The sequence below is a fragment of the Vigna unguiculata genome, chromosome 7 (genome assembly GCF_037176805.1).
Source record: "Vigna unguiculata cultivar grain cowpea cultivar isolate G323 ecotype 2 chromosome 7, ASM3717680v1, whole genome shotgun sequence".
NCBI classification, from domain to species: Eukaryota; Viridiplantae; Streptophyta; class Magnoliopsida; order Fabales; family Fabaceae; genus Vigna; species Vigna unguiculata.
The window spans coordinates 44,574,772-44,589,895 of NC_140798.1; the positions used below are offsets into that span (position 1 = coordinate 44,574,772).

Below are 15,124 nucleotides of genomic sequence, written 5' to 3' on the forward strand. Positions count from 1 at the left end.
TTTTTATCAGTAATAGATTTTGTATTTAAGATTTTTATTAAGATACTATAAATTTTAGGTCTTGAAATTAAAAATTTTATGTGTATCATAGAAATTAAAACTCCTTATATATATATATATATATATATATATATATATATATATATATATATATATATATATATATAATTTGTGCTTACTTTTGTTAGGAATGATAATAAAGTGAGATAAGCGAGTTGGGTATTTCATTTTCATCCATCCCTTTTATCAAAATATGAAATGATTAAGTATTCAATGTAAATTAAATAATCTCATGTCAACACTTACGATGATAAAAAGTTTAATCTCATCCATAATAATTATATTATGTAATGCGGAAGAAAAAGGGGTTAGGTTTTTTGTGAGTGAATAGACTTAGATTAATGTTATACGTGGAATGTCTTTTTCAATGTGGGCATTTGGTCTAGTGGTATGATTCTCGCTTTGGGTGCGAGAGGTCCCGAGTTCGATTCTCGGAATGCCCCTTATCTTTTTTTTCTTCCTTCCATGACACACTTAGCAGATGATTTGAATTTTGCATCTCTCCACAAGTTTGTAAGTATCATTCTCAATCTTGAAACAAAGTATAAACACAAATGTTTATTCGAATCCCTTACACATGCAGCATTAGCAATGGTCTTAACTTATAATTTAGAACACTCAGATGCAATCTGTAACAACGTACGTGTGAAATCACATGTTGTCTGGTTTGATGTAAGCTTGTATCAGACCAACAGAAGTCACTTCAATCAGATAGGTTCGTCTTTAATACAACGTACAAATAGACTTATAGGGCAAAACTCGAGCTTCTGTTTATTGATTTAGAATTTCTTACAAGCCAATCAACAACTGTATCAATGCTGGTGGAGTTCTTACACGAGATCATGGTGCAACAAACTTCTCTACCAGTGATGGACATCAGTCCCCTGCACATACCAAACAAACATCGAAAGTACAACTACATTCTGAAAGATAAATCATTTGGGAAAGATGATCAGAATAAAGCAGTTACCATAATTATCTTGCATCAAGTGATTTTAATTATAATTTAATTTTGACTCTATCAATTGGGAAATGTTTAAGCAAAGCTTTGAGTTAATCAGCATTATCTAATACAAGATACTTACATCTGATCTGCCAGGTCTTGCTTGGACAATGCCCCAGGTTTGTCAATCTTATTACCCAAAATTAAAATGGGAATTCCATTTAAAGAAGGTTTGCTCAACAAGTCATGAAGTTCATCTCTAGAGACGGGTAAATTTTCATAATCAGCTGCGTCAACAACATAACTGCAAGTTCCTCCACAAAATAAATTATATCAATCATAAGTTAAGATTTTGACCGAATACATAATCTAAAAAAAAAAAAATTGATGCAGTATGAAGGGAAAAAAGAGTGTGAAGTTCATACTTTTCAATCGTAAATTTGTAATCTCATTACCATGATGTTAAGGGGAGAAAGACATAGGAAACATTTAATTAGATTATAAAAAGCGATACTTCAGTGACTGATGCAAAGGTTGTGTTACGTGTTTCAAAGTTTTTAGAAGGCATACACAATTGCTGAAACAGCACGACAGTATCTCTCCCACATGCTGCGAAACCTTGGTTGACCTCCAAGGTCCCATAGCTTTATTGTCACATTCCCTTTAGTTATCTTTTTCATATTAAATCCTACCTGTAGGTAAATTTGCAGGCACAAAATTAACCTCAAATTTGTGGAAATTGACAACACGAAGTATACATCAGAATTAATTTTCAGTGATTTAATTACCGTAGGAATCATCACTTCACTATATCCACCAGTCTTCGTCAAAATCAAACATACACCAGGCATCAGCAAGTAGGAAAAGAACAAACGAAATGGAAAACTGATAATATTAATGTTTTCTGTTACATACTGCAATAACGTTTATAAGTGACGTTTTCCCAGCATCCTGAAGACCAACCAGAGATAACTCCATTTCTTGCTTGAAAAAGAGACTATATCATTGGAAACAAGAGAAAGAAAAAATGAAACATTTAAAAACTCCACAATGAAGGGCAATCCTATTGAAGGAAATATCTAAAACAAAAATGAATGAAGGAGTTTTTCAGTTGAAAGGGAAGAGCTGCATCATATGTATATACTGCATTATATACGCAGTATGTACTTAAAAATACTAACTAATCACAACTTCACAAGCAAAAGAATAGAAGTATGATCAGCCTTCAATTTTGTGACAGATATTGAGCAAAACCAGAAAAAGAAGAAGAAAGAGAAAAATACTGGTAGCAAGTTTCACCTGCATAACCAATTGACGAAGGCTCCCCATATCCCCAACCCCATCAATTCAACAGAAACACTTCCCTTTTTCAATTTCTACAGAAACACTTTCCTTTATAAAGTTCTACAACACCACTGATTTTTTTTCTTTTTTTTTTTTTCTTTCTGTTCCCTTGTTTGTTTTACTCTTTCAAAAAGTAGAACAAGACATGTTACGTACAATACAAGAAAATTAAAAAAAAAAAACATGCGTACAAATAAGATGTGTTTATTTTATCATTGTAAAACAATGACATAACATATATAGATATATGTTTTTATCAGTGCAAAAATGATGATCTTATAAAACAGAGTATATAAACCAGATTACTTCGTACAAAAAGAAAATATAGTTTTGGTGAGCCCATGCATGACTGGATGGTGCTGACTGTTAGGTCCTGGAATGCTATTATTGCCCAACAGGTTGATTGAGATAAGTTGTGTCAACTGTGCGCATGCACAAATTGTTGAACTTTTTTTTTAATCGATCACCTTTTACACTTGAGAGTTGAGAGGAAGATACCAATCAAACAGTTCTTCTTGGCCTACCAAGAACCTGTCTTACCCAAATGACGCTGATGTTAGTTGATTGCGTGCAAATAAAAATCAGAGCAAGGCAGTTTGAGACAGAACTACCCCAAGTTTGACTCTTTTGAAAAATATCTGTAACCTTTGGAAGTAATTTTCATTTGGGTGAACCGTTTGAGAAATCAAATCACGAGATTTGAGATTCGCAGAGCAGTAGTTGGCGTTCTAGTTCCTTAACCCTTTTGGTAATGTTGTTTACTATTAATTCTTCTCCTTCAATTATCTTTCTCCTGTGTTTGGTGCATGTCGAATGAATGAGAATCGATTTCTGGGTAACCATATTAGCATTTCTTTGCATCTTTAATTTAGTTAACATTGCCTAGGCCATGTTTGTGATAATGCTTGCTCTTTTTTTCTTTGTTTTTGCTTTTTCGGTCTTGCTCTCTATCTCAGCATAAAAGTATGTCTTAGGTCATTGGGTTAAAAGTGGTGTTCTTATCTGTTGTGAATTTGTCTTAGGTCTCATTCTTGTTGATTCTCCACATGCTAGTTGATTAGTTATACTATCGCTGTGACATATATTTTTTAAAGATCAGGTGTGGGAAAGAAGATCAGAGATTGAGACTATACTTCATATGTTGAGGAATTGTTGCTATGATGAAATCTGTTTGGCTGGCTGTTAAAGCTACAAAATGAAATGTCTTTTCCAATCAGAAAATGCTTACTTATGTCACGTGACCAAACTAGACTAATAGCAAAGCAAAGCGCAAAATAACCATAAGAAGAATTATGGAGTTTCTGATGACAACTAAGACAAGGAGCTTATGAATCGAAGTCACTTGCATAAACAGTCTAGTACATGAAAACATGCCGAAATCAGCCAACATAAGCAAAACAATAAACCATGTAGAAAGGTGCTTCTGAGTTCAAGGGGGGCAGTATCAGAACATGATTGATGAACTAATTTGATTAAACTAGTCAGTGAATGTATAACTAAAATATTTTATTAAGGTCGCTGTTGCATATTCTATTTTATTCTCGCTGACATGGACCATATGTTTTTCTCAGCAGAAAGAATATTGAACCTGCACTCTCACATGCAAATTTGATTCTAAACAAGAAAGACACGTTGATTTAAAAATACCACATCCTCTATAAAAACATCTGCGTGAAACCTCAAAACCTTTATCAAATACCATCTAGAAAAGGTTACATCCTTTAATGCAGCAAGTTCTGCTAACCATGGAAAAGTTACGTTGAGTGTTTCCTAATAAATATCTTCCATAGACATGATGTGTCTGCAAGTATAAATGGTTCGTCATTGAGTTCTACACAAAAAATACAATTGCATTATAACTCACAGTAGCGTTTCTGTTGCATGTGTGGAGAGGTGGTAAAAGATGCTTCCCTTGGGAGGAAGAAGCTTCATGCTCCTAGAAAATGATCTTACCCAGCTAGGTTTAGCTGTATAATGAAAAGTAATATAGCAAAATGAGGAAACCCATTAATATATCATGTGATTAGTCACATGATAGGTATTGGCATGTGATGGAAAGATTGTGGAAATGTCAGAAGTATGGGATTTGATTAAGGATCACATGATAAGCTCCTTCCATTCCATGTTCTACCCCACTACACAACAAAGAACGTGGCAGGTTAAATAATCAATGAATCATTCTTCTACTTCCTCTTCAATTCCCTAAATCTGATTCTTTCAAACACCTATTGAGTGTTACTGCTAAAAAAACCTTGAATGCGTTTCTCCATTGTCTCAAAGTCTTCACTCGACACCAACAAACAAACAAAAAAAAGATTGATCCACTTCAGATACATCACTATATACTTCACTTCTTCTATCTTAGACACAAACTACAACACCTTGCAATTTTCCTATGGGATAGTTCCAAGCACCTGAGCTCCTTTCTTCTACCCATCTTCAGTTGCTGTGTTTTCACTAGACTCTGCCATGAAAACCTATCAACGTGCTTTGGTGGGCCTCTTTGTCTTGATTCTCGCACACTTCTTCGTTTGCTCTATAGTTGCAATCACTGGTGAAACAAGAAGTAATCTGATTCGCAATTGTCCGCCACGGAAGCTACTAGCTCGTGCCTCCTCTTGCTCTGCAATAGAAAAATTGAAAATAGAGTATGAGGCCACTCAGAGACCAGTAACCACAAGTTTAAGGAAGAATCCTCCAAGCAACTCAAATCCAACCCATAACAAGCGACTTTGATCTCGTTTGTGTGTGGAGATCTCAATGGGAAGGAGGAATTAAGTCTAATTCGTCTCTTTCTTCATTTTTGCAGTTTGTCCAGCTGGTTGTTGAATAGGTAAGAAAGCTGGTTTTGCATATGTAGCATTGTTTTGAACTTTATGTAGCATATGTAGCATCGTTTTGAACTTATGTTCTATTAGATTAGATCACTGGTTGGTAGCAGGTTTCTGACAAAGGGTATATTTTTTATTTAGAGATTACTGAAAAGAAGTGTTCGTGGGTTTTATTGTGGAAGTATCAGAATTTTTACCTTTTTTTGATGGATCAATCTAACCTTACTTTCTGACTTTAGAGTACTGATGCTGACAATCATCCTTTAACAATCTTATCTTGTAAATGGCCCACAAATACTACCCTTTTTAGATTGTTCTCATTTGATCTACTCTTGCCCATGGCTGCAGTATAACATCAGCATATGAACTGCCACCTCCAGCAATTCCTAATGCCCAAATTCTATCACAAATTGCAAGAAGATAGCTCTCTTAATGTTCTATGTTGAAATTATCTCACAAATTACAACTTGTTTTATCAGCACAAAATTATAACAACTGAACTAACTATTTATGTTACAAATTTATCAGGTATCAATGAAGACCCCCCGTTCCAATATAGAAGTTTCAATGTTATCCTCAAGATGAAGGATACTATACTACCCCCTAAACTGCTATAGCTCCAATAAAATAGCTATAAGTATTTATGTAATCAACTAACCAATTGGTATTTAGAAAAATCGCTGTGTATGTTCTATGTTGGAGTACGGAAGACCATTGACTGTTGTAGGGTTATGGAAAACAAGAATAATCAATCATGGTGCTGACGACCATTATTACATTACAATCTTATTTTATTAATGCATTTTCACATAAATGATAAATCTCTCTTTACACTCAGATTCAACTTTGTAGGGGAGTGGATTCGAGGATGTGTGACAGTTACATCTTTTTAGATAAAAAAATTAATTTTTAAGTATAGTTCAAATAAAAAATACCTAATAAAATATTAATGCAAATAATTTTTTATATTTAAAATGATACTTTATACTTGTCTCGTCAACAACCAGATAATACATGTATCCATTATCCATATATATCAATAAAAATATCAATTTAATAATTTTACGGCAGATATCTACTGTAAACAAATTTGTTGTCTTTCCTAATCAAGTCTATCTCTTTTCATATGGACTTGGCCCATTAAGTTAGAAAAGAAACTCAACACATTAAGGCAATGATGTCTTTACTGCGACCCTAACCTACTTTACTATTTATAGAAACACAACTTCAGTAACCATTTACCTCACTAACTCACTAATAATATTAAGAATATAAAAATGAAAAACTTAGTCACGTATAAGAAATATAAAAAGACGTACAACCATAGAAACACAAAATCTTGTATTGAAATGATATCATGATCTCTTATGGATCAACCCATTTTATTCCACTCTTCCAAATTTACAAGTTCAAGGGCTGCATGCTTCAACACAAGGGTAGCGTTTTATGTATCCATTTTCACACGAATGGTTTCCATTGAAAAGTCTTTCTTTACACTTAGATTCATTGTTATAGGGGAGTGAATTAGAGGATGTGTTACAGTTACATCATAATCTCCATGGTGCAGTGAAATATCTACCATTCCTGTGCCATCTGCTGTAGCAATATTAGGTCCAGTTCCCCACTCCTGAATGAGCTTGTCCACAACGTCTCCAGCAGGAGTGTTTTTGAAATTCTCATCGGCCAGAGTAGTGGCATTGAAACCAGCTTGTGCTGGACCAGAAAACATTATAATCCCATCAACACCAGGATGAGAATACGCCTCTCTCAGTACCTCTTCCAAATACTCTGCCTACTCACCAAACAAGAATCACAAAAGCAAAGATAATGCAATCAGTCACCATGCTGCTACACTCAGATTTCTTTCTTTTTCTCTTTTCTGATAGATTAAAACATAAAAACTTATCCCTTTTGCTTTTAGTGTAGTGTTAGAAGGTAAAGTTGGTTCATGAAGGAGAAGTTAAGGAAATACCTGACTTGGTTGTGGATCCACACTGACTTCTGTGAGCCACATTGGAAGTCCAGTTGTAGCAAGAAGATCAAGAGATGACCTCATGTAAGCAAGGTTTGGCTGGCCACTTGCAAAATGCCCTTGCAACCCTATTGCTGCCGACATTCCACCAACTCCTGGAAAGGACCGAATCTCCTTAATTTTCTGTAAATATTTGACAGGGCTGGAGGCCTCATCACCACTATATTCAATGGTGTTATACTCGTTCAGGAACATCTTTGTCCCCGGATCAAGCTCGAAAGCTCTTGCATATGCTTCTGCAGAGGCGTTTTGGCCGAGGTTGTCCTCAAAGAAGTGGAAGTGGAGATTCTCATTCATAACATCCCATGCAATCAGTTGTCCTTTGTACCTTGAAACCACAGATTCGATTCTTTTTGCTGCTGCTTTCGCTAAATCCGCAGGTGATAGGGTCTTCACCCATTCAGGCTGATATTTTGGATCGTCCCAGAAAACGTTATGGCCTCTCACAGAAATGCCATTCTCTTTGGTAAATTTCAGCATGGCATCTGCGACAGTATAGTTTTCCACGCCTTGCTTTTTCTCTGTACTGTACCACTTCATCTCATTGGTGAAGGTTGCGAATTTGAACCTTGACACAAACCAATTCTGGTAGTCTTTGTTTGTGAGGATGTAATGGTTCATTCCACATCCAAATGGGAAGTTCAACTTTACTGCTCTGGCCATGACTGTAGCTCCTTTCAACGCTGTTTCGTTTACACGAGTTATTTGGAATCTCACTCTCCTCTTACGTACCTGCATGTTATATATATATATCAAGACGTAATTTTTTTTCCTTGTACGATTAGGTTCAAATACTTTCTGTTTCTTATGTTAATTTTAGTTTGAATTTGGCCTCAAGTTCAAAGATTTATACTTTGATCGAGTATCTCTATTGTTAGATTAACTCGGTCTGATATAATGCACTCGTATATTTCATGTACATTTCAACTTTGTGAGGATGGGATTTTGCTTAGAAGCTTACCCTCTCAATGTTGGCGTCTTGTAGTGATCTCCACTGCTTTTTCGTGAATGGTTGTAACGAGACATTGTCAGCCCATATTTCCACACTTGAATTTTTGCTCTACAGGGTTCAACAAATTTTAGCTAACGAAACATATACCAAAATACACACAAAACGAAGTTATCTCACGCAATCTCAAACTTGTAATTCCTTTAATTTTACATGCATTTTATACCCACAAATAGGTGCCCTGTAGTATTACTTTGGATGAATTTTGAGGAAACATGTAAACTAAGACAAGATGAAAATAGGTAGGTATAATTATGTTTTTGGTTGTTGATAAACTATCTTGATTTTCATTTTGGTCCCAGTAAAGGTCTGAAAGAATGGTAGGTATAAATTCAGAATGTGTTTTTTACCTCAAAAAGAATTTCAACAGGGCTTGAAAAGTTTGCAGCTATGCCACCTTTTAGAAGGGTCCAGCATCCATGCTTTGCTATCACTTGACCACCTCGTACCAGCTCACTTTCTTTTGTTCTGAACATCACGGACACCGTGTCACTTCCTTCACTCACCTGAAACCAAGCTGAATATGGAAAAGGGAGAAAAACGATCATTCGAAATGTTTCAGAAAAGTGGTGCCACCATGTCAAAACATTCCTCAAATGAATCTTAGTGAAAGAGATATGATACAAGTAAAGAATGGAGAAAGTGAAGCTACCAGAAAAGGTGTATAACATTCCTTTCTGAAGTTGGACCATCTGAGAGAAACTATCCAAAGGTTGTGTTCTGTTGTGAGCAACAATGAATCTATTGCCTTCATTCGATATTTGTTCCTTGATTGACCCTTTTCCAAACACTCTCCAACTATCTATGTTATCATCAAATCCTGGATTTACTATAATGCCTCCTCCATACTGCGCTCTCTCAGGTTCTACTAAACACTGCTTATTTTCAAATTAACGGCAACACAGGTAAGTTTGTGTATTAACTGCTGACAGAAGCTACCACATAACTATATCTGGTCTGGTTTAAGCTACAACTTATAAAATGAATTTGTCAAAATAACATGGAACACATTTTTGCATCTCAGAAAGAATACTCTGGTGTGAACTTTCCAGATTAGAGTAAATGAAACTATTGGTGAGGAAGAGTTATTACCTTTGTGGTAGCAGAATAATCATAAGACAAAGAATGGACGCCAAGCCCTGAACATGTTGAGAATATATATTAGAAATGGTATCAGAGAATGAATAAGTGGCTGCCATTGACAAAGAGGCAATGAAGGGAGGGATAGAAACCTGGTATCAGTAAAAGGTAAATGGTAATGAACATAAAGTTGCAACCTTCTTTAGCAACCATCATCTTTACACTGATCAAAGAAGTATAAATTTTAAGTTAGTATCAGGGGTATATATATTAGCAGAAGACCGTGTAGACTCCTGATACCGAATGCAGCTTTTTACCCGTTATAATAATTAACTAGAGTTAAATGCATTACTTGTGAGTCAGAAAATTGTCTCACTAGATTTTTCTTGCTTTGATTTAATTGTATGAGTCTAATGAATTCAAAGTAGTTTATGACAGTTGACCTACATTCTATCTTATGTTCCAAAAGAGTATTTCATTGTCTCTTTTTATATTTTCTAATAGATGTTAAAATTATGATCCAAAATATCCATTTCAGAATAAAAAACGGTAAAAGTATATTTTTTGGATGTAAAAATCAACCATCAATGAACTTAATAAAACAGCAATCCAAATCTCAGTGACCTTTATATATGAAGACGCGTAGCATAATACAATACACAACACATTAAAAAGGGTAAATTAGCTGACAAAAAGAGTAAAAACAGAAATGTAATAATTTTCATAATTTTTGTAGATGTAATATTTTCATCTTATCTCTTCTTTTATTAGTAATTTGTTATATAAATAGAATTTGACCACAGTGTATAAAGAGGGTGGAACTAGAAATTAGGAGCGAGGGAACAGAAAAAAGAAAGGCAAGATTAGCAGAGGGCAATAGAGGCGGTGATCAGCAAATTGCAGCCTCTGGACCAACTTTTTCACTTCACCAATCAAACAAAACCTTCATTTAGTGTTCTTTTGTTTAATCAAAGAAGCATTCCCTTCGTTCTAGGATGCAACACAATTTTGATCTCGTAAAATATGTTATCACTTCTAATTAAATCTCTAAGTTTAACTCTTTACAATAATAAAAAATCATCACTTAATTTATAATTTTTTTCATTTTTTTGACTAAATTAGTGAGAGTAATGTTGTCAATCTCTAATTTTATAATAATCATAATTAAGAACAAAAAAGTTACTAAAGATATAATAAAAATGTGGACAGCTATCACATGGGAAAAGTAATTTAAAGATATGTAGATATAAATTATAACATGATAACTAGAGTAAAAGAAATGGAAATGATGTTTTGTCGTGACATGGGAATCTTGTCATAAAATTAGTATAGCAGTCCAATAGTTTTACAAAACTAAAAGTTGATTTTAGCTTCAAATACAATGAAGAGTAAAAACTAAATAAAAAATATATAATTCGGTTGAAAGCACAGACATGAACAATTGGAATTATGGACTCCAATGATGTCCCGTGAATCATCTTCGGCTCTATGCTACAACTTACAAAGCAAAATTCATGGCTATTATAAAAATGGTATAAACATAAAATAAAAATAAATTAGATATATAAAAATGAAAGAAAGGTAGAAATAGGTTAATTATTGATATGTATTAGTAAACTCTTATATATATGAAGTTTGTTCTATTTCTTGTTACACGTTAACCAAATCAAATATTCGTTATGAAATATTTGGGTGGGAAGTTGTGTAAAATGTTTATATTAAAAGTTAATCTAATCGTAAATAAAATAATCTTTTATTATTTAAACTTGAAAAGTACTAGAATGTTTTTGTTTTATTCTATGAACACTTAAAAATATTCAAGTGCCATATGAAGAGGAATGCATATTCATGCTTAAATATAGTTTTATCACGTACATGAAATTTTGACATCATATACAGTGGTGCATGTATATATAGTATTTCATAAAGATTGGTTAAAAAAATTTAAATTCCATGAATTGTTGTGCCATCTTAATCCGAATAATAAACCTAGTGTGTTACAACTCATTTTTGCCACCAAAATCAAAGATTCATGAATATTTTTAAGTAGTATTGGCTCATGGCTATATTTTTTTGGTTTCATCATGCAATTTACACAGCTATAGTGTGTTGGATTCAATAAAGGCTACTTAGGTGTGATGAGTAATGAAATCACTACTCCTAAACAGAAAAGATGGAAAACCACTCATCCATCAAGTATTAACCTTGAATATTGTAGTATTTTCTTATACATTTTGTAGATTTAATCAATGTAATAATATTTATATTCATATTATTTGACTTCACCTTGATAAGTGTAATATAAGGAGATGGTGTCATATATATAAAAATAAACATAGATTATCGTAAAGTGTACAAAGAAACAAGTAAAGATTAAGACAAAGAGTACATCTTGGTGTCATAAAAGATCTTTATCCTTATTAGAACAATTAAGTTTTAAGTACCTAATAACGAATGAATGTAGATATTCTGATCTGTGTAAAAGATAAGATTTTGATTATAAAGTAATAAAAACATTTTGTATTTGTATATAAATATATTCACTACAGAAAATTTATTAAATAATAATTAATTTTAGTGATCAAAATTTAATTATTATATTAAATAATTTTGTTATTAATTTAAAAATTAAAAATTATTAATAACTAAAATAATTTTTATAATAAAAAATTATAATCGATGTCTATATTTTTAACTAAATTACATTTTATTAAGAAATAATTTCTAAATTGACCGATCATTAACATTAATTAGGTTTTGATTACTAGAAAAATTAATCTTTAATTAGATCAAATTAGTGATCCATTTCTTTTAATTAAAATTAATCGTTAATATTAGTAACTAATTTAAATATTTATTCATGAGAAAATTATTTTAATTATTGATTTAAAAATCAATTATTCTTAATAAAAATTATTTTAATTATTAATAATTTTTAATTTATAATTTGATATTTAAATTTATCGTATAATAACTAATTAATTTTTATTACTAAAATTAATCATATTAGATTTTCTTTTATAATAATTACAGTTTAATTGTTATCGTTCAGAACTACCTTTTCCTTACTTTTTTCTTCGTTTTCTAATTTATTAATCAACTTATTTCTTTACTCTATTTTTTTTTTCTTTAACTCATCATCAATAATCAAGTTTCATCTCATTTTCCACAAATGTCAAAAAAGAATAAAAAATAAATAAATATTCGATAAAGTATAATTTTTGTATACAATCTCAATAAAAAAAACTAAATAAAAAATTAATTAAGACTAATTTTTTAAAGGTTTTAGTTTCATTTTTTATTTTTAAAACATTAAAGCCTGATATTGTTTTTCTAAAATTATATTTTTTTAAGAAGTCTTCTAATAATTGAAAAGAGTAGAAGGTTAGTAAGTGATTTGGTTTCTAGTTCAAACTGGTTGAAATACTCTCTGTGATTTTTACAGCTTTGAATTTAATAGATAACCTTTTTCTGTGTTTATTGTTGAGTATATATTTGCCTCACATTTATTTTGCTTTATTTATTTATTTATTAACCTTTTTTATAAATAAAGACAACAAGTATAATATAATTAAAGAATTTGATATAATAATAATAATAATTATTATTATTATTATTATTATTATTATCATAAGAAAACATAAATATTCTAACATAAAAAATAAAATTACAATAAATATATAAAGAAGTTTAAAAAATTATTTTTTTATTATTTTATTTTTTGTAATTATACAATAAAAATATTTTTAATCTTTCATCACAAGTACTCATTATGGTTAGTTAATTTTGTAAAATAAAATGACAATAAAATATAAAGAAGTTTAAAAAATTGTATTTTTTATTATTTTTTGTAATTATTAGTATTAAAAATTGTAATTAATGAGTTAAAATATTCTTTTATTAAAATTTAATTAAATTATTATTAGTGTATGCTAATTTTTATTAGTAGTAAAAATTATAATTAATGAGTTAAAACATTATTTTATAGTAAGTTATAATTTTGTTTACAAGAAAAAGAATGATTAGTTATATTTATTCTCTTATAATTAATCTGGATTATATTTTCTTCTTTTATCTTTTTATCTATAGGACTTCTCTTATATCTTCTCACTTTATCTTCTTCTAATAATCTTTTTTCTAGAGTTTTGACATATTACAGGTATTAAATCTCTTGAATCTCATGTTGACTTTGTTTATCAATTTTTTCATCCTCATTTCTAGTTAGTTTATTTTTTCTTTCTATTTTGTATTGTTGTTATTTTTATTATGTTTTGAATTTGTATTAAAAATATAAATGTGTTTATTTTGTTTAGTTTTGTTTTTGGTACTTTTAGATTTAAGTGTTTTGAGAGTTTTTTTATTACATGTATATATAGAGGAAAAACTATTTTTTTTTACAAATCTATTAATTATATTATGGTTTAATCTTTTGGTGGATAATAGATTAATTAGAGCATGATTTAAAGTTGAGTTTTCTATAGAAAGATAATTTAAGTTTAGGAGAAAAAAAAACTTACTATCGAGTTTAGAAGAACAATATTTTTTTAATTATTTTTATTAATGATTAATCTTAAATTAAATAACTTTGCAAGTTTGTAAGAAAATTGAGACTTAAGAACGAAAAAAAAACTTAAGACTTCAAGATATTGCAAGTCTACCATCAAATTTATTTTTTTGACAACTAGAACCAGATTTTATTATTTTAATTCATTTGTTTTATATATTTATCTTTAGTAGTGTTTTATATATTATCATTTTTTATTTCATATAAAAGTATATAGGTATGTCAAATAGAAAAATTGAACCAGACTATTTAAAAATTCAAAAGAATAGAACAATTGATACTTTAATTGCATAAAACAAACTATGAACAAAATATAGCAAATGTTTTTGTATTACGGTTTGTAGATATTTCATTTTTGAAAGAAAAATGACTAAATCTTGAAAAATCTTTAAAACATGATAATTCGTTGGATAATGATGGATTTGATTTAATTTAAGAATTAAATATCTTAAAAAAATTATAGGTTTGAAAAATCATAAACTAATTGACATTCTTAATTATATATAAAAAATAAATTATTTTCCAAATATATATATATATATATATATATATATATATATATAAGTTATAGAATAATATTAACAATTGTAGTGTCAGTTATTTTCGCCGAAAAGAGTTTTTCAAAGATAAAGATAATAAAAACTAAAAACTTACTTAAGATCAACGTTGTATCAGAAAGATTTAAAAGGATTAGTCCTATTATCTATTAAAAAAAATGTTAAATAAAATTAATTATTACAATTTAATAAATAATTTTATATTAAAAAAAGTTTGAAAAATAAATTTTAAATAAAATGTCTATTTTTTAAGTTTAGGCCTCTCATCTTAATGTTCATATTTCTATTTTAAATTTTATCTTATAAATAATTATTTTCTTAAATTAAAATAATCATTTTTCTATTTTTACTTTTTGAACTAAAGTAGTATCTTTAACAAAAAAATTGTTTACAAAACAAATAAATAAATATTTATAATTAAAATTATAAAAAATATTTACATTTATTTTAAAATACAAAATATGAACATACGCTGCGATATATTTTCACTGCTTAATTATAATGCAATAAACATCATCTCTGCATCTTTCATAAGATTCAGCTTCACCAAGAGGTTGATTCAACTCGGAAGACTAGGTTTCTTTTTCTCCTTCACACACAAAGCAAACAAAGAGAACATGAATATCAATTATGTGAGGCACATGCACTATTGTTAATTTTATTTTATGCAGTAAACAGTAGCTTAAATTACGTGATATAAAGTA

The 15,124-nt window shown here is 30.1% G+C and overlaps 2 protein-coding genes, 2 long non-coding RNA genes and 1 other non-coding gene across 5 annotated transcripts; 3 read left to right on the forward strand and 2 right to left on the reverse strand.

The window, feature by feature from the left end:
* The first annotated feature begins 431 nt into the window (after positions 1–431).
* Positions 432–503, forward strand: TRNAP-UGG (transfer RNA proline (anticodon UGG)). Its single transcript has one exon. It is a non-coding gene; the product is annotated as a tRNA-Pro (tRNA).
* Positions 504–542: 39 nt separating this feature from the next.
* Positions 543–2,455, reverse strand: LOC114192310 (ADP-ribosylation factor-like protein 8a). Its single transcript, XM_028081999.2, has 6 exons — positions 2,303–2,455; positions 1,919–2,000; positions 1,792–1,824; positions 1,574–1,695; positions 1,146–1,307; positions 543–944 (listed from the first exon to the last, which is right to left on the reverse strand). The coding sequence occupies exons 1-6, from the start codon at positions 2,344–2,346 to the stop codon at positions 806–808; spliced, it is 582 nt and encodes a 193-aa protein (XP_027937800.1). The 5' UTR covers positions 2,347–2,455; the 3' UTR covers positions 543–805.
* A 3-nt stretch (positions 2,456–2,458) lies between these two features.
* Positions 2,459–3,885, forward strand: LOC146884899 (uncharacterized). The gene is made up of 2 exons (XR_014983919.1): positions 2,459–3,095; positions 3,447–3,885. It is a non-coding gene; the product is annotated as an uncharacterized LOC146884899 (long non-coding RNA).
* Positions 3,886–4,554: 669 nt separating this feature from the next.
* On the forward strand, positions 4,555–5,954 carry LOC114192408 (uncharacterized). The gene is made up of 2 exons (XR_003606100.2): positions 4,555–5,180; positions 5,707–5,954. It is a non-coding gene; the product is annotated as an uncharacterized LOC114192408 (long non-coding RNA).
* A 461-nt stretch (positions 5,955–6,415) lies between these two features.
* On the reverse strand, positions 6,416–9,591 carry LOC114192357 (endo-1,4-beta-xylanase 5-like). Its single transcript, XM_028082056.2, has 7 exons — positions 9,452–9,591; positions 9,312–9,358; positions 8,872–9,094; positions 8,570–8,736; positions 8,172–8,270; positions 7,151–7,942; positions 6,416–6,970 (listed from the first exon to the last, which is right to left on the reverse strand). The coding sequence occupies exons 1-7, from the start codon at positions 9,513–9,515 to the stop codon at positions 6,623–6,625; spliced, it is 1,740 nt and encodes a 579-aa protein (XP_027937857.1). The 5' UTR covers positions 9,516–9,591; the 3' UTR covers positions 6,416–6,622.
* Between the last annotated feature and the right edge of the window lie 5,533 nt (positions 9,592–15,124).

Bases quoted from the DNA above. Each gene is read 5' to 3' on its own strand.
- LOC114192357 (XM_028082056.2), bottom strand. From the start codon at position 9,515: ATGATGGTTGCTAAAGAAGGTTGCAACTTTATGTTCATTACCATTTAC. The intron at 8,737-8,871 runs GTAGCTTCACTT...TTCCATATTCAG, and splicing joins AATGTTATACACCTTTTCTG to CTTGGTTTCAGGTGAGTGAA. The intron at 8,271-8,569 runs GTAAAAAACACA...TGAACCCTGTAG, and splicing joins CTGTTGAAATTCTTTTTGAG to AGCAAAAATTCAAGTGTGGA.
- LOC114192310 (XM_028081999.2), bottom strand. From the start codon at position 2,346: ATGGGGTTGGGGATATGGGGAGCCTTCGTCAATTGGTTATGCAG. The intron at 2,001-2,302 runs GTGAAACTTGCT...CCAATGATATAG, and splicing joins TTCGTCAATTGGTTATGCAG to TCTCTTTTTCAAGCAAGAAA. The intron at 1,696-1,791 runs GTAATTAAATCA...ATTTACCTACAG, and splicing joins GTGAAGTGATGATTCCTACG to GTAGGATTTAATATGAAAAA.